At 37.3% G+C, this 19,748-nt stretch overlaps 1 protein-coding gene across 1 annotated transcript; it reads left to right on the forward strand.

The window, feature by feature from the left end:
- Nucleotides 1-1,543: 1,543 nt before the first annotated feature.
- On the forward strand, nt 1,544-19,493 carry ptpn9b (protein tyrosine phosphatase non-receptor type 9b). The gene is made up of 13 exons (XM_066649286.1): nt 1,544-1,663; nt 5,492-5,635; nt 6,769-6,858; nt 7,933-8,057; nt 8,335-8,440; nt 8,562-8,672; nt 10,288-11,120; nt 12,304-12,400; nt 12,846-12,915; nt 13,214-13,292; nt 13,708-13,858; nt 14,498-14,705; nt 19,069-19,493. The coding sequence occupies exons 1-13, from the start codon at nt 1,631-1,633 to the stop codon at nt 19,290-19,292; spliced, it is 2,271 nt and encodes a 756-aa protein (XP_066505383.1). The 5' UTR covers nt 1,544-1,630; the 3' UTR covers nt 19,293-19,493.
- The last annotated feature ends 255 nt before the right edge of the window (nt 19,494-19,748 follow it).

Here is a 19,748-nt window from a genome sequence, read left to right on the forward strand (position 1 = left end):
TGCATTCTGTCGCCGCTTGATGGCGAAATACGAACCCAACATCCACACCGTGGAAAAACTACACGTTTAGCTTCCTTCCGCGGATATTATCTCTTTATTTTCAAAGTGTCTCAAAAATCTGAAAGTCTCACTAAAGACACAATATAACAGACTATTGATGTCCTGAAGATGAAGGAATTTTACTGTGGATTTTTTTTGTAATGGCCCTGTGAATATAAATTCAGTGCTACAAATACAAAGGTGGTATATTTCAAAGTCTGATGAGACATTTGCTTCCATACACAGTTGACATGTTAGAAAGATAATACAGCAGTGCTGCTGGAGTTTTTAAACATTTCCACTCACTGTCCACTCTACAGGACACGCCTTGATGGTTCACCTTGTAGATATAAAATCAAGAACAGTAGCTCATCGGTTCCTGGACATTTTGTGTTCGTCGTCCAAAAAAAAGCTGTTGGCTTGGTACCATTGGTGAGCAAGTCTCAGTCCAGCTGTGACACTGAGGGTTTTAAAATCTGCAGCAGTACTGCTGTGTCTGATCCATTCTGCTCTGTGGTGGATCTGTGGGGGTCGTGACGATTGAAGAACAGGGTGAATGTGGGAAAAGAAATGAGAGCAACAGCTTGATTACAGCCTGTAATTACAGAAATGTTTCTCTATGGTGAGCCGAGCGAATACAAATTAAAGTGAATGTAGAATCAATCAGCACTTCGTACAGAGCAAAACGTAATTCACGATAAATGCAGCGCAAAACAAGTTGAAGTTTGGATAAAGAAAACGTTATTGTGGCCCGTACGGGGATCGAACCCGCGACCTTGGCGTTATTAGCACCACGCTCTAACCAACTGAGCTAACCGGCCAACGGTGTCTCCCGTTTCACAAACAGCCATAATTAATTTACACTAACCTTTTCCAAGTCTCTTTGACCCGTATAAAATCAAATGTCCCTCATTTAAGGCAGTATATGAAGTTCTGTTTCTTCATATACCCTGCCCAAGAAGTTGACAGATTTAGTTCTGATGTATGAAGTAAGATCATGTCTGTCTTAATGTGTACATCTGAACCTCCTGAACACAGTTTTAAGGTTCTAAATTTTCCAAATTCTCACCCATGGATTTAACTGCTTTTTAATTTTTCTTTTTTTGCATAAAAGTAAGGGGAAATTCATTTTTCATCCACGTATGTGCCGTCATTAAGTTTGAAATAAATTGTGTTAACCTCAGCATAGAAACTGCTAAAAAATTACTATTATCTGTAGATAATGTGTTCACTGATGTTCACTGTGTTCAATTAGAAAATCAGCAAACCAAGTCAACTATTGACCAGCGATGTTTAAATTATTGTATATCAACAACAGGCACATTATCACCTGCCTAATAGTTTGCATGTTCCATACGCTGCCATTTTTAACGTTTTCAGTACATCAGCTTCAAACTCACTGTTCCCACCACGCGACAGGCGCCAATGTAATGTGATAATCAATTTTATTCTCTTCATCTCTCGTTATTGGGAGTTTAGAGCAGCAGTCTGCAGTGCGCGTCCCCGTCTGCAGCGCGCTCTCGCTCTCGAAGCCGCGGCGCGTTCACGAGGGCCGCGGGCGCGCGCCCGCAGACGTTGCTCAGGCTTCAAGATGGCGGAAGCCCTGACAACTCAAGAAGAGGTGGTAAGATACCCTCACGTTTTCTTCTCTTTCTTTTCATTCCTGATGCTTCGCTCTTTCTCTGTACGCGATTTATGCGCGTTTTAACCCGTTGCTGTAATTGACAGAGCCGAAAACGAGCCGTGTTTCCCGCGGACGGAGCAGTTAATGTTGAATTCGCGGCCCACAGAGTTTTCTAAACCGCTAACTCGCTAACTGCTGTCCCGGAAAAATAACACACCTAGAAATGTCTGTGGACTCTAGAATTAGCGTCCGTTGTGTTTAAATGTAATTCGCTTACGTTCAGAATTACTGCCAGTCTTGTCACGAGTAGCGATAGGAAATAACTGCACGGCCGTCTGCAGCGAGCACAGTTAGCTATAGCACCTCTGCGAAAAACCTGTATACAGAGAGTCTAAAACAGTAAAATAAGTCCTCCCAATATCCGCTTGTTTGCTTTCCAGTTGTGTACTATTATAGCTCTATAACATAGTTTCTTATCTTACTTCTAAATGCTCTGTGTTTAAGACACATTAACGTTATCCACAAGCTCCTGTTCAGTTCTCCTTTATAATATTCACTAAACCATGTGTGGAAACATAGCTGTAGCAAATAAAGTATCACTTCTACATGTCTGTTCCATTTTCGTCTCGCAGTGGAAAGGATTGCTTTCTTAACGTTTTCACTAAATGACAAATCGTTTCCTTAAGGCCAGTAAAAACCATGCAAGGCGCAGTTTGGCTTAAAATATCTTAACACTGGAACTTTCTCCTCGTCAGAATTTTAAGTTTAGTCAAGTTGAGAGCAGTGCTTGAAAATATGCAGTTTTGGCAGTACTCAAATTGTAGCAGTTGCTATATACACTGATAAGCTATGACATTAAAATTGCTTCCTTGTGTTTACATGCAATGTCCGTTTTATCCGCTCCACTCACTATATAGGAGCATTTTGCAGTTGTTGCTTTGTATACATTTTTGGCCAGCTTTTCATCCTATTCTTCAATGGTCAGGACCTCTACAGAACAGGTATTATTTGGCTGATGGATCATTCTCAGCACTGCAGTGACACCTCTAGAGAGCAGGTATTATTTGGCTGATGGATCATTCTCAGCATTGCAGTGACACTGATATAGTGGTGTGTTAGTTTGCATTTCGCAGGTAAGAGTGTGGCTGGACTGTAACACCAACCACTCCGCTCGCTGGTCCATGGTAATGTAGATATAAAATCAGAGACAGTAGGGCATCCGTTACTGCACAGTTTGTGTTTATCATCCTCTAGTCTTTCATCAGTGGACTCTATTAGCTGGGTATTTTTGTTTTGTGGACTATTCACACTCCAACATTGACACTTATGTCTGACCCACTCATACCAGCGCAACACACAACAACACAGCAGCGCTACATCAGTGTCAATGCAGCACTGAGAATGATGCTGTGTGGGGATCCTGACCCCACACAGGGTAATAGAGGGCTAACAATACATGCAGAGCAACATAACTACAAAGTGCACCTATATGTTGAGTGAAGTTGACAAAATAGGCAGTGTGGGTAGAAACAAGGTTACATGTGTATACCTACAAATTTCAGTTGCCATTTCTGTTATTTGTATTTTTATTTGGAGAGGATCTCCTCTTTTGCAACAATATCCATACAAATTGCTTCTTGACTTCAGACTGAGCTTATACAATGCAAATCATCAAGGATTATCACTGTAATGTTTCTAACTGTTTCAAAGTGTGTATGTGTGTGGTTGATGATAGGGATGTCCCAATCAAGTTTTTTTTTGCCTCTGATCAGAGTTTTTAATATTGAATATCTGTCGATGCAAAGTCCTGATCCGATACTTAGATATTCCTAGGTAGTACTGTTACACCGTGCACACTTAAAGTACATTATAGTTATTAAACTCAGCCCAGTGTATCTGCTTGACACTGAATAACTTGCATCAAGAAAGAAATTGCCTTCAACCAAGTTGCTTATTTTCTTTTTTGATAACAAATTAAACAATGATGTCTTCACAAACAGCTCTTATAAATAATTGAACATTGTTTTTAATCTTATATGAAATCATCTGTTTATGTATAAAGAATTCCTTTGATTCTAAAAGGCAGTTAGCTTTATTGTCACCACATGTTTTGAGGGAGAAATGAAATGTAGATTCTTCAAGACATAGTGCTATAATAAGTTACATATTTTTTCAGCACTGACCTGTTTCTCTCAGCGCAGTTGCACAACAAACCCCTGTAGGCCGGATTGTTACACCATTGGCAGCAGCATTAATGATGGACAGCTAACTCTGGCTGCTGATTGGCTTAATAAATGTGATGACCAATGAGAATTCTCTGAGCATTCTCTGTTTAGGAGCCATGGAGTATCTGCCCCAACTCTGGCTGAGGGAGAGCAGAGTCTCAAACAAATCATGGTCTCAACAGTCTTATGATTGGTGACTCTAGTCCTGCCCCTCATGCTCCAGCTCTGAATCTGACTCGTGGGAATGTGTGTTTGTGCAGAACAGCCAGAAAGAAGTGTGTCCGTTACCGTGGCTAGCAGAGTCAGATCACAACAACATTTTCAAAGCGTGCTACAGGAAGAGGACAGAGTGTGAGCTTGCCGCCTAGAGGCAATGGAGGTTCTGACTTAAGATCAAACCCAATAAAGCCAATACTGATCAGTAAAACAGTAATGTTGTGTCTTTCAGATCGAATCGGGACATCCCGAGTTGTTGATGTTCTCTTTGTGATGATGATGATTATGCCATCTTGGTGATAATGTATAACTGATATTTAAAGCAAACATATACAATGGTGGGGAAACGCTGTTCTCTCTGGTCTGTTTATGTTCAGAAGCGTTGTGTCTTTTAAGTTGGAAGTTTAAGTTTGAGGGGGAAAAATAGACTGTTGTTTGTCCATGACTGAAGTTTGTCTGTATTTTTACTCACTTTTTGAATTACCACAGAAAGTCATTTGTAACTCAAGTTGTTTAATATATAGCACTTTTCAGTTAACCATCTTCTACATTTGGAGACATCCCACCTTAAATAATATGAAAATAAAAAACCGTTGTTACCCACCTATGGAGCAGGAATAAAGCAATATTTTATGGTATAGCCTACATTTTCTAACTAATCAAATATTAGAATGATTTTACTTTAGAATATAGTTAAATAAAGGCAAAGCAATGAAGAAACAAAAGCTGCACTGCATGGCAAAGGAATGAAAGTATGAGCATTTGCATAGTATCTTCACTTATTTGAATCACAGCACTTTTTGATGCAATCAGTTAGCAGTCCAAGGCTGACTTTTAACACCCCCGCTTCTTAGGATGGGCTTGTTGGGTCTGATTTAGTGAGAGCAGGAATATCATTAAAATAAGAAGACTCCAGGGCCAGTGTTAGGCAATAGTTTTGGCAAAATTAGATATTGTCGCTGTCCAATAAAAAACATGTATCTCCATTTTTATCAATTTTGAGTTTACTGCGTCATTTGAATACAGCAGCTGTCCTTCACCGTGTATAAATTTAATGATGAATGGACCAATAGACATGCCCCAGAAAACAGTGGAATAAAATCTTTTTACATTCACTTTCATTCGTTTGAAATCTAAACCTTTTTTTTCCTTCTCCTGTAAAGTTGCTATTTTGGAGATACATGTTTTTGATTGTACAACGATGATATCCTAAGATAAGGTAACTGTAGAATGAGGAGTAAGTAGTTTGTATGTTTGTTTTGCATATCCAGTGGATTTAAACACGACAAAAACAGAGATCCAAGTCTTTTCCTATAGTGGCAGTATGTTGTGATTGATTTGTAGATGAATGAATTCAGCATATATTTTTTGTATTTCTATTTCTCAGGCAGTGGAGGAGTTTCTGACTGAGGTGAGGTGTAGAGAACAGTCACAGAATGCCGCCCTTGTCAGTCAAATCACTGCAGTCAAGTTCCTCATGGCACGAAAGTTTGACGTCCCTAGAGCCATAGACCTCTTCCAGGCTTACAAGGTATACTCTGCAGTCACTTGTGCTACAGTCATTATGGCTGTGCTTATAATAACATTTTTTACCTTTGTAGCTTAAAGGTCTTAATGATTTTTTAAATTTGTAAATATGCAAAGAATTTATACAAGAACTATACATAGGGCAAGGTGACAAACTGCCTAGTTTTTCTGCACATTTAAGACAAAATTCTGTTTATTAAACCTATTGAAAAGATTTAAACATCTAATGTGCTGCAACATTTGTACAGGCCTCATTTTGTATTCTTCCCAATATGCAATTAAACTAATTGTGCATTAAAGGGTACCACTTTAGAATAAGACTACACTTATAAAGGTTTATAAATGGTTTAAAATCTGTGTATTAATAGTTATTGTTTAGGTTGTAAGTGCATTAAAAGTCAATAATCATTTATCACAGACAGAAAGTGCAACAGTGACAGGCTGTTTGATAAATAGTGAACCCACATCCATTTATACTGTTCAAGTAAGATCAGTATTGTGCAAGATCTTAGGTTTATCTCCATGAGTCAACAATAACACTGTCAGCTTCAACAATTTAACAACCAAGTTTAACCACTTAACCAAGGATATAATGTCTTTTTAAACATTGGTTTTAATTTGATGTGTTCCTTAACATATGAAGTGACTAAATTCACATCCTAAAGCATATTCTTTAACCCCAACCTTTTCAGTAAGATCTGACACTTTCAGTATTAGTTGAAAAGAGGTGACTTTCACTTTTTATCTCTGTGTTACAAATGATTATTAATGACTTGTAAGGAGTTTACAACTTAATAAATAACCATGTAATAAACAGATTTTAAAAACCATTTATGAACCTTTATAAGCGTAGTCTTATTTAAAGTGTTATCCACCTGCAGATTGTTTTCTGTAGAGGATTTATTGCAATTTTAAACAAAAATGTCAGTTTGTTCTTTAATTGTGCATAATTTTTTTTCTTTTTTCTTTTAATAATAAAAAGCCTTTTTATGTCTTGGTAGTCAATTTGGTAGTCAGTTGATTTCACTGATGTAAACAGCCCCTCTTTTTGTTATTTTGACATCTGGTTTTGCATGAAATTAAACTTTGTGTCTGTATATAATCTTAATAATTAATATATAGAACTGATGTCTTCAGAATACTAGGATAAAGGAAGGTATCTACAATATTAACCCTAATGAAGAACCTCTGAGGACTGAATTGTTGAGTGGCAAATTTACGGTTCTGGTGAGTCAATATCAAAAGATATATATAAATGTGTGTGTGTAGGGATGCGCTGTATCCACATTTTTCCACATTGTCTAAAAATATTAAATATGATCACAGTATTACTGGGAGGTGCACTGTCAGGCTGCATGAGTGAAGGGTTTCAGCACAGCTTGACAGAGCACACCGACACTTGTTGATGATAAACACCTGTTTCTGAGAGAGCAACTGATGCTGGAGGAATGTAATATTTAGAAAATAATCAAAATAAGATGGTTCTACACTGTTTAGAAGCATAGCTGGCCAGCTAACAGGCACTTGTGGTTTAGCACACCACAGTAGATGATTTTCCAGTGAATTCCAGCTCAAAATACACATATTTATAGATAAAGCCTCATACCATTGAGCACAAAGTTGAGTGAAGGGTCTTTGGAGTATTTTTCTCTTTTCAGCTTTATTCCTCTCTCAGTGCTAAACTTACAACCGCGGTGGGCTACTGGGCTTGTGTTTTCCTCCCCACCCATTTTCAGACTGTTACATCAGTCAGCGAGATCCCGCAGTGCCCTCTCCCCTTGGCTCTCTTACATGCATATAACTCAATTCTGACATTGTAAAGACACAGAACAGAAATTTGACACACCACACATCTTAATTTTTAAATACCGCCCTCTTTTGGAGATACTGTCCACATTACTAAATATTGTGGTATTAAATTATGATCATTTATTAGCCTCAATTTATAGTTTTGATTTTGCCTTCATAGAGTATGTTTCACAGGGAATCTTGCTAAATATTAACATGGATGATATTTAACTGAAGTCCCAGTTACTTTTGAAAATAGGATTCAGAACTTGTATCTGAGTTTGAATGAATAGCAGTAATTAAATTTGGTGTTGCCCGTTATGAATGGAAGATGTTTCCATTTTGTGATTATATGATTTTGCCAGTGACCATAAATAATTTAAACGACTGTGGTTTAGTACTTAACTCTAATAAATGTTCCATGCTTTTGCATTCCCTGTAGATGGCATTTCTAATTCGTTTGACTGCATTTTTGTTTAATATTTTATATTTTGTGTGTTTGGATGCATGTAGCCAGGGCGTGATGCAAAGGGTGCAGCCTTGGCACTCTTCACTGCTCGCCTCCACCGGCCCGACGTTACTACCCATAAAGCTGTTCTTCAGGCCATTATATATCAGCTGGACAAGGCCATAGAGAGGTAAGACACACACATCACTTTGGAGCAATAATGAAGTTCAGCAGATACTCATTTGTCTTGAAATCAGTAAAAGTAAGTGTCCATCTAACATGACATTTATTTCACATTTTAACTGTCATTCTACATTTACTGTGTGTGCAGTCAGAAGACTATGCTTGGTTTTTGACTTGATATTTACATGTTGGTTACAGTTGACTATAATTTCATAATTTTAGTTTGGAACCTGTTGACATGCCTGTCTTGACTTTACTTCACTGTTTTTCCTGTGTGACTAAAGCATTCAGACTCAGAGAGATGGTCTTATATTCATCTATGACATGACAAACTCCACTTATGCCAACTTTGACTACGAGCTCTGCGTAAAGATTTTAAACCTCCTCAAAGTAAGTGTTTTTTTGTGAACAAAGAACTGAAAACCAAATGCATTTGATGAGTAAGTTAAGCTGTCCTTACATCTTATGTCAATTTTTATTTCATTGTATGTCATTTCTTCATGTGAATTAGGGTGCTTTTCCTGCCCGGTTAAAATGTGTGTTCATTGTTTCGTCGCCGCTCTGGTTCCGAGCACCATTTGCTGTACTACGTCTTTTTGTGCGAGAGAAACTCAGAGAGAGGGTATGTTCATTTTTTTTTTATTTATATGTAATTTGTAAAATGTAAAATAATAAGAGGGTGGCATGGTGGACCTGGAAATTGTGGATTCATGTCCCACGCTGGGTGACTGTCTGTGAGGAGTTTGATGTGTTCTCATGTAAAAATCTCATGTTCTGGTGTAGAAAACATACTAAATGCCAATTTATGCTTTTGTGTAAAATCATTGTAGAACCTGTGCCATAGCCTGCACAAGTGTCCTGTGCCATTGTGAAGGTTTAGGCTTGTGCATTGGTGTCTGTGTTGCTCTTCAACCCTATGTAGTACACAATGTAGTGGTATAAGTTTTACAAATCTTTAGAGTGCACTATTTAGGGAGTGTAGTGTAGAGGAGTTAATATTTCTGTAAATCTTGACTTGAGCAATTTGAATTACATTTGTCCAAACAAAGTCGTAATGGTCTGTGTAGACGTGACGAGTTATATTTCTGGAGAGGTGAAAATCAGGCCATGCTGCCTACGGCATAGGTTTAACACAGAAGTATATATTGGGCTTAATACTCAGTAACCTCTGTTGGTTTGGTGGTCAGCAACTTGGGTGTATGTAATAGATGATTTAAAATCATTCATTGTATTTAATCTTTGGCCATTCCTGCTGTGTTCATCCATGTCAGACTGATTAATGATATTAAAAATCTGGCGAACCAAGAGTGACACTTTTCCCCTACAATGTGTTAAGCATGAGTCTTGTTACAAAAATTATAATAGGACATTAGAGCCATAATACACCATGGTACTTTTACTTTCGATACTTGAGTACATTTGAAGGTAAACACAATGAGGACTTCAACTTTTACTGGAGTAATATTTTACCTTGAGAATATGCACTTTAAAACTATGTGGAGGTATTATTGTCATGCTTTGGGTCATTGTCATGCTGAAAGGTTAAATTGCTTGTAATTTTCAGGTTCTTTGCTGAGATCACAAGATTTTGTGCCAGAATTAACTGATATTTTAAACTGTACCTTCCACCATGAATAAAGTCCCTGTTCCAGCTGAAGTCAAACAGCCCCAAAATATAATTCTATATTCTATAATTCTATTTTTCTGATGCACTAAAAATACCTTTTAGAATTGTGGTCAAAAATTTCAAACTTGGTCTCATAAGACCATGACAGATTTCTTCATTGTGTTCCATGGAATATCTAATACCATAATATTTACATCTACAGTTTTGTGCCTTCTCTTCACTGATACATTTCAAGAGTGATATCCCTTTGATGCTTTTTAAGCTCTGTGTGGACCATAGCTTTTACTGTAAAATGCAATGTGAATGTCAGAAAAAAGTGAATGTCAGAAAAATGTCAGTGAATGTCAGAAAAATGTCAGTGAATGTCAGAAAAATTGTACTAGAACCGAACAAAATTTGGGGTTAAAGATAGTCATTGTAATTGATGGCAGGTGTGTACTGGCTACTATTTGACATCATTTTGAACAATTCTAAAAATATGACACATCTAAAAATATAAGGGTTTGAACACTTATGCAACACCCCCCACACCCCGGATAATCAGTTGCAGACAAAGAATAAATGAATGAGATTTTATAGTTGTGGTATGGGTTGTTTTCTTTTCACTCAGGTATGTACTGTAAAAGCGCATGAACTGGCCAATCACATCCCAGTAACCTCCCTCCCAGAACACCTGGGAGGCTCATCACAGTATAGCCACATTGCATGGATCCAGTCATGTGTCAACTCCAGCCCCAACAACCCCACAAATTCGCCCTATGCCACTGCAGACTGTTTGGGCAGCCTACTGCGTTCCTACTCGCTGGAACAAAATCAAACTGCCAACAGTAACCCCATCACTTCCAACTCAATGGGTGCCACTCTCCTCGGTGACGGAATTAACTCCAACTGCTCTCACCTGGACGATGGCAATGCCAACCTGCAGAACAACAGGCATGCTCACTGGAACGGCTCAGCGTTGGGGACTGGGGTGGTCACAGGCTCTAACGCCAACATCATAAATGGCCGTGGTCGCCAGCCTCCTCCACAGTCAGAAACACCCCCAGATACACCCCTACACCAAAAACACACCTCAGAAACTGTGATCAACTCTGTGACAAAAGGAGGTACACCTATTGATAACTGCAGGCATGATGGCAACGGTGCCCATGATAGCCAACAGGATGGTGATTTTCTCGGAGAGGAAGCAGAAGATGGAGTCCCACCCCTGCCTCAAAAATCTTCTAGGCCGACCCCATTGTCCCGCAGCCCCATCCAGGACATGAGCTGGCTGCCAGGAATGAGTGGAGAGGCATCAGTGATGTCTATACATGTTGCAGAGTCAGGGGGCATGACAGTGCAGGAACTAGTGCAGCATATCAAACGCAAGAAAAAGAAGGGCATCTACCAGGAGTATGAGGAGATCCGCAAAGAACCGCCTGCTGGAACTTTTGACTACTCCAAGTGAGTTGCTGGATGTTACTTAATCATGAGTAAAATTAATATTGTTAGTAGGGGTGGGTGATATGGCCCTAAAATAATATCACAATATTTCAGGGTATTTTGGTGATAACTATATTCTTGGCGATATGAAAAAACACTGAAAAATACTTTCAAGAATTTCAAGAACACACTATTGAAACAAAATCAATGATATACTAGTATTAATTGTAATAAATTAAATATATTTAATATATATCAATAGTATTACATAGTTATGTTAAGTTTTATTTTACTACAAATGTAACATTAAAAAAATGTGTAAACATTTGCTTTTGTAAATTTAAAAGATTCTGATTTTGTAAAAATAATAATATAATAAAAATGTAGCATGTAAATCTACCACACAAAGTTGTATAAACAGCAAATGTAAACAATTATACAAAAAGTAACCTTAAAACTTCACAGTAAATATCAAAACAGGCACAGAATAGTTGACTGTATATTATATTAGACATATTTGCAGGGGCACCTTGGGTTACTAAGCCAAATAATTTTATAGGCAGAATTATGGAAAGATATTGTATGTTATGTATACATTGTGTTTCATATTAACAAGAAGGCTTAAGTACCAACAAAACCAGGTGTTGTTTTTTCTCCCACAAATTCTCCCTCAAAAATTTGATTATACATCAACCAACCATTTAACCATGTGTGGAAAGGTTTAGTCAGATTTGTATTTGATACTGCCCTATATGTTTTTGTTGCGCTCAGTGAAGTTCGTTTAGCTATACCAGTGCTGATAAGGCCATGCTTGACATTGCACCCTTAATCGTACTTCAACCAATATATAACGACTGCCATGGAGCTGAATTACCACTCTTAGGTTAATGCACTTTGATGCACTTTTACATGCATTTTTACACTCCTAACTGCAGGCCAGTTCCTTCCTTTTTTGATTCATAGTAGTTTCCTTGTTCACGCTTTAGGTTATTTATATAACTTTAATCAGGTACTGTTTAACAAAAGGGATGTCCATACAATATGACCCTGACTAAAATGTAATTTGAGGGGTTGAAAAATAGGCAGTTGTAACTTGGAGGAATGCTTCATACACTGGAGAGGGAAGTGGAGGATCTACTGATAAAGATCATTAGAAGAATAATTTCTCCCCTCATTTATAAATTTATTGTGCGTTTTCCAACAGGAAACCAGCTAACCAAATAAAAAATCGCTACAGTGATGTTCTTTGTTTGGATGAATCCCGTGTCCGACTTTGCCCACTCAGCGATGAGGATGATGAGGTCAGGTTCACATGCAAACCTTTTGCCTAATATCACCAATGCATACTTTTTAGATTGTAATATAATACATCCCTCAAATGAAATTTCTTTGTAATATGTTTTAGTACAGTGAAAATGAGTACTGAAATTAAGAAGGAATTCAACCCTGTTATGATGTTTTTACTTAAAAAAAATCCCTAGGCCTCTGTTAATGGAGATGGTCCAGATTGTGCCATTTGAGCCTGAGAAATTCATGTTTTCTTTCCTGATTATGTTTCTCAGAAACAAGACTTAAAATAACAGCATTTTCTCAGAAAAATTATTTTCTGAGGAACTGCTGATAGCATTTTTCCAGAATGTAATCCCCTAGCGTGCAAAGAGTTGTTAAACTCTGTTGCTTAAAATAGTTCTTGTTGTTATATTAGTTTTCTGAAGGAGTTTATTTATTTATTTTTTAATCTGGCAGACCTCTGACTACATTAATGCAAGTTTCATGGATGGCTACAAGATGACTAATGCTTATATCGCTACTCAGGGTGAGAAATGTTTTAGTATTTCATCTGGGATTTAATTATATATAAATAATTGTAAATACATCTGTGGGTTCATGAATGTGCTTTTAGCATTATTTAATAATTTCCATATCTGTTTTTTATTTGTGTCAAATGTTATTTATTCAAATATTACTTTTTTTTTAATTACTTTTAATATATCTCTACTGCAGAAAGTAAGGATATGAGAGAGAGGGAGATAAAAGGGATGTGGTTGCACTTTCAGTGTTAGTCTGCTTTGTTTTATTAATGCAGCTCACAGATAAAACGCATGTGATTTTAGGGCCTTTGCCAAAAACATTTGGCGATTTCTGGAGAATGGTGTGGGAGCAAATGGTATTAATCATAGTCATGACGACAAGGTAAATACCAATGAAGCACCCTCTGTCTTCTTCCTATTCTTTCTGTCTTGTTTTTACATATTTTTGATTTGCTTTATCATTATTTTAAGGATTCTTACCCATGGAATCAGTTTGGAAGAATTTAGTTCATCTTGTTTCTTCATATTGAGACTGATTAAGGGAACTGCCCCTTTTTAAAAAAGAAATGTTATGCGTCAGCACAAATATTAAATGTTTTCAAAACTCATGGAGGTCAGGTCAATGCTTATAAAATACCAAAAACTCGGGACTGAATTGCTATACATTGATGTTGTTTCTATTACTTGTGATTCTTACCAAATTAGCATAATTTATTACTAAAATTAATTCACTTTAATACAAAAATAATATTTATAATTGCTCTTTATAAAATATTAAATTTCTTTCCTTCTCTCAGAGTTGTGGAGCGAGGACGGGTGAAGTGTGGTCAGTACTGGCCTTTGGAAAAAGGCCGCACAGAAGAGTATGGGTACTTCCTTGTGAGAAATGTCCACATAGAAACTTTTCAGGATTTTAAACTTTCACATCTGGAGCTGATTAATAGTCAGGTGGATATAATTTTCTTTCTGCGTTATGTTTATCTAGTTTTACTTGTTCTTAACCTCAGTCTGACATCATTTTACTATAATACCAATAGCTAGAATTCAAGCTTCCTGAATTGGGTCATTATATCCAGGGCATGTTAAAGAAAAGCCTGTACTGCCTTGCTCATGTTTCTCTTTTTTTGGACTAACATGCTTTTAGTTTGATAGTTTGATAGTGTGCAAAAAATAAATTAAAATGTACTAAAATTACACAAAGCTCAACAAAGATTGATGGTAGCACTGTAGTTTTATGTTATTGCAACATAAAGACCGAACAAATGTAATGTTTATTTATGTGGGATTGGCTGCTATGTATTTGTGTGAAATTTCAGCTTTATTTTCTTTAAGGTGTAGTAAATCTGAACTGAACCTAGCTATCCATATATATATATATATATATATGTTGTCAGACTTCTCAGTAAATCATGTCAGCAGAGGAACTGAAATCTTTTAGGCATAGTTCTTCTTTTTGTGGGAACCTTTATCAATTTGCTGAAGCCTGAGAATTGTGGTGTGAATGACATGAATGCACATGGTGTATATATGCACTGTGAGAAAAACATCTGGTTTTTTTTTATTTTTTTTTTTTTTTATTACACACAGACTGGTGAATGTAGAGAGGTGTCTCATTACCTGTATGTAAGTTGGCCGGATTTTGGGGTTCCAAAATCTGCTTCAGCCATGTTAGATTTCCGGGCGCAGGTGAAACAGAGACAGGAGTTTGCATTACGAACGCTGTATCCTGATTGGAACGGACAACCAGGCGGCCCTCCAGTAGTGGTTCATTGCAGTGCTGGAATCGGAAGAACAGGTAGGCTCAGATTAACACAGATGTTGACATGCATTTGCTGCTTTCTGTACTTCATCTTTAGTGTGTGATCAGTTATTCTAGCATTGATTGTTACCTACCTAGTTTTCTTTTTTGTGTGTGTGTGAGGGTTGATATGGCAAATGGTATGACTAAAGGATGTGGGGGAAAAAATATTGACACAGTCACAGACATTAAATTGATTGAACACAGTTTGAAAACCAGGAAAGAGAAATGGGACTGGAGAAGTTGCACATGACTAGGAGAGACTAGGGTCTCTCCCAGTGCCTTGCGTTGACTAGATGGGCTGAGGAGCAGTAGAACTGCATTTTCTAGGTAGAGATGCATCCAATACATTTAGTTGGAGTAGTTTTCATGATTCAAAAGTAATCATCCAAAACTAGAATCTCACCTTTCCTGTTCTTGAAGTTAATGGCATCAGATACTCTCAGGAATGTTCCTATAATGTTAAAAGGTCCCAGAAATGTAAAAAAATAAAACCATTACTGCCAAAAAATAGATGTAAAAAAACCCTTATTACCAAACATGTCAGAAGAATTGTTGAAGTCATGTCATCTTTATTTTCTGTAGCACATTTAATAGATGAGTGTCGGCCTAAGAGCTGCACAATGAAACCAACTAACAAAGCAAAAACTGATAAAATTGCAAAAACATACATTAAAAAAAGGTCTAACAATAAAACAATGTGGAAGAGCTACTGATGGCAAGACAACATGAACCAAGGCATAACAGATGACTGAAATAATCTAAAAAGGCTCAGAGGAAAAAAAATAAATGAACTTACAAATGTCTCTTGTGAGAGATTGCTTTATGAAAAGTGGGAGACTGTTCCAAAGTTTTGGGGCAGCTACAGAAAACAATCATTAACATGTTGAATTCAACTGTGTTTCACTGATAGCTAGTGCAATGATGTCAACACGGGTAATTCTCATCCTTTTCTTAGTACTGGTCAAAACTCTTGCAGCTGCAGTCGTGAAAATAAAAGCATTAGTAACTGTTTCCAGGTCTTATACAAAATGTTCTTAAGTGTAGTTATATGTCAGAGTTGAAAGAAACTACCTCTCACAATAGTGTTTATGTGCTTTTCAAATGTAAGAACAGGGACAAAAATAAGTTGTTTTTTTTTACTTGGCTCTGTACATTGGATGACAGATACCCCAGTTAATTAGCTATAGTTCTGGCCGAGTCCGGATTTCCAAAAATTATTACATGTTTTGTCTTGGTTTAATTTGAGAAAGTTCTTAGACATCCAGCACTCAACGTCTCTCAAGCAATCCAACATGAAGTGTAGAGAACTGTTTCCTCTTGGTTTCAGTGGAAGATGAAACTGTGTGTCATCCGCGTAACCATAATACGACATATTATATTTTTGAAAAATTGACCCAATGTACAAAGAAAAGAGGATAGGTCCCAGTATAGAGCTCTGAAGTTCACCACAAGTAATAGGCACAGAAGAAGAAGAGGGAAACTGACCCATCTTGACAGAAAAGGTTTGATTTTACAAGTAAGAGGCAAATCACTTCAGTGCAACATCCTGGATGCCAAAACCACACAAAAAGCAATCCAACAGGATGGTTTGATCAACTGTGTCAAAAGCTGCACTTGGGTCTAAAAGAATTATAACAACATGCTTTTCAGAATCAACAGCTAAAAGTAAGTAATTTAGTACTTGGACTCAGTGCTGTGATTTGCCGTAAAACCTGACTGAAATGTGTCTTGGATATTATGTTTGTGTTAAAAAAAAAATTAAAGTTGATAAAAGACAACCTTCTCCAAGACTTTTGCCACAAAAGTTAGTTTAGAGATTGATCTGATCAGGAACTGATGGATATAGGCCAGGCATTTTTAAAATGGCTAAACAACTGCATGTTTAGAACAAGAAGGCATGACACCATTAGTGAGACTGCTGTTTATTATGGACAGTAAACTTGGACCAACTGGCGACAGCATGGCCCTAAGAAGCAATGTGGGGAAAGCATCCAGGAAACAAATGGTTGGTCTCATGTAGAATTATATAAGATCTGACAAGAATTTATTTGAAGAGTGGATGAAGCGACAGGGTGCAGTACCGTATTTATTGCATTAAAAAGAACTTTAGGACGGAGTGAATGTTTTTACAATAATATCAACAAAGTATTTTCTTCTAGCTGCTTTTACCACATTACCACCAAGAAATTGATAGGAAATTTGAAGTTTATCTTTCTTCCATTTCCATTCTGCATTCATATATTGCTATCTGAGTGCACAAGTATCACTGTTGAACCATGGCTGAGATTTACTTTAAATTCTCTGATTTTAAGTGGAGTAATTTGATTGATAATACCAATGCTAGTGGAATTAAACAGATCAGTCGGCTCATCAGTACTACTGCCAAGAGGAGGATGCTGAAATCTGACTGGCTGTATGTGGTGTGATGGAGCATGTACAGTATACAGGCAGATTACTCGTATGAGAAAAGCATGGAATTAAACATCAAGCAGGACCGATCTATGATCCGACCAAAATACAGGTGCATCTCAATAAATTTCAATATCTTCAAAAAGTTAATTTATTTCAATAATTCAGTTCAAAAGGTGAAACTCATATATAGATTAATTACAAACAGAGTGATTTATTTCAAGCATTTCATATCTCATAAAACTTGAATAATCAACACAAAACACCTGCAAACGTTTCCTAAGCCTTTAAAATGGTCCCTTAGTCAGATTCAGTAGGCTACACAATCACGGAGAAGACTGCATACTTGACAGATGTCCAAAAGGCAGTCATTGACACACCTGCTGTATCCAAATTGGTCTTATATAATATTCTAATTTTCCAAGATAATGACTTTTGGGTTTTCATTGACTGTAAGCCATAATCATCAACATTAAAAGAAATAAACTGTTGAAATAGATCACTCTGTTTTGTAATGAATCTATATAATGGGTTTAACTTTTTGATCATATTCTAATGTACTGAGAAGCTCCTGTATATCTACCATTTCTGAATTGCTCACTGAGGAACCAAAAGACAAAACAAGTTCCAAAGTATGACCTTACACATGTGAAGGACCAATATCGGACCAAGTCAAATTAAAGCAGTCAATGTAGCAGTCAATAAAAATTCCCATTTGGATCTTGTTTACTAGGTAAGAATCAGAAAAAATCAGAAAATTCCTGAATGAAGTCTTTGTTTGATTTAGGAGGTCTGTACACTAGAACACGACGGTTCTACTTTACACAGCTGCATTTCAAAACCTGAATATTCTCCTGCAGTCAGTAAATGGTAAAACGGTTTCTGAAAATGGTTGAAGTAGCAAGACTATAGGTAATATAGCATTTGTGCATCATTTTAAGGATAATGAATTTATAGATGCTTCTCTTCAAGATACACTCTTGCATGAAAATGTTCTGCATTGAATCTACTGGCCAAGTTTCTTGCACTCCATTGTGTGACTGCTCCAGAAATGGCAGGGATGCACTGATATGTGAATTCTGATTTGCAATGTACATTAAGAAACTATAACGTTTCTGTACGATTCAAAATGATTAAAATGCTGGCAATTATCAGAATAATAACATAATCAGTTTAAGTAATCTGATAATCATTTTTATGCAAATTGTCTGCCAAAGTAACTTGTATTTTTCTCCACCCCTTTTTATGCTTGTAATTTTTTTTATCAATTATAAAAGCTTATTGACATCAAAGTCAAAGTGTTAGAAACAACAGAAGAGAATCCTTTTCTGAGCTGACTGCACTTTTTTAAACCTGCAGTAATATTAAATTTATTATGGAAATATTATTGGAAAATATTGATGGCATGAAATGTAATGACATATTAGTACATGATTGAAAGTATGGACTTCAGGTAGATCATAAAGACAGATTTGTGCCATAACTACAGTGTAGGTACAGTATAGCCATGTACGTACCCTGTGCTGTACCTTATGCCTTAGCCTAACATGCACCTCATGGCAATGCAGAGTGTAACAAATAAGTTCTCTGGAGTCGGGAGAACATGGATCAAACTGAGGAGAGATTGTCTTTGACACAGATGGCAAGTCATCTCAATTTAGATGTCACAGAATGTATAAACTTGTGGTAGTTCAGGGAGAAAATTCACTATGAGGAGTGGGGACCCAGGTTGGAAAAAAAAGTGCCTGAATTGTATTTGGTTGTCTCCTGGCTGTAATAACAAAGCAATGTAGACACAGGAACGTACACGTGTAAACACTTACAACAGCCTATGCCACTTGAACAGGCTACAGTGTAAACACTTCATTGACTCTGTATTCAACACAGAAGTAAAAATCAGCCTCAAGTTATTGTTTTTACATTCTGCAATCTCTCCTTTCACTCTCAGGTACATTCTGCACGTTGGATATCTGCCTCTCGCGGCTGGAAGACATTGGCACAGTGGATGTGAAGCAGACAGTGAGACGTATGCGCACACAACGTGCCTTCAGCATCCAGACGTGGGACCAGTATTATTTCTGCTACAAAGCCGTGATCGAGTATGCACAGCAGACAGGCCGCCTGCAGCCAGTGGAGTGGTCCGACACAGAGCTGGAGACGGACAGCGAGTGAGAGAGGCCGAGCAACTGGGACAAACTACAGGGAGAGAGAGTGGGAGAGTGAGACGGGGAGGAAGAGGCACTGAAAGAGAAGAGTTGCACATTGTGCTCTTTTATTCCTCCCTACAGCCCTCCACAAATGGATTTCCTCACCTCTGTGTTCAGTTTTTTCCTTGCTGGGAAAACAGCAGGAAGAAGGGAGAGAAAAAACAAAGAGGATCAAATTCATTTGTCCTGCCACTTTTCAAGCCCTTTTTTTGTTAAATAAAAACTGATCTGGAAGAGGTCAGTGGTTGTGGCTTGGTGTACGAGTTGTAGCATTTTTTTCCCTCAATATTGACTTGCACATTTGGAATGACAAACTTGAAATATTACCCAGTTTACTTGTTTCCTTTTCTTGTATTACCTGCGTTAATATTCAGATTTCAGTGTCACACAACATGGGGTTACAGGTCTTTTTTTGTTTTGT

This window comes from Hoplias malabaricus, chromosome 2, assembly GCF_029633855.1.
Source record: "Hoplias malabaricus isolate fHopMal1 chromosome 2, fHopMal1.hap1, whole genome shotgun sequence".
Lineage (NCBI taxonomy): Eukaryota > Metazoa > Chordata > Actinopteri > Characiformes > Erythrinidae > Hoplias > Hoplias malabaricus.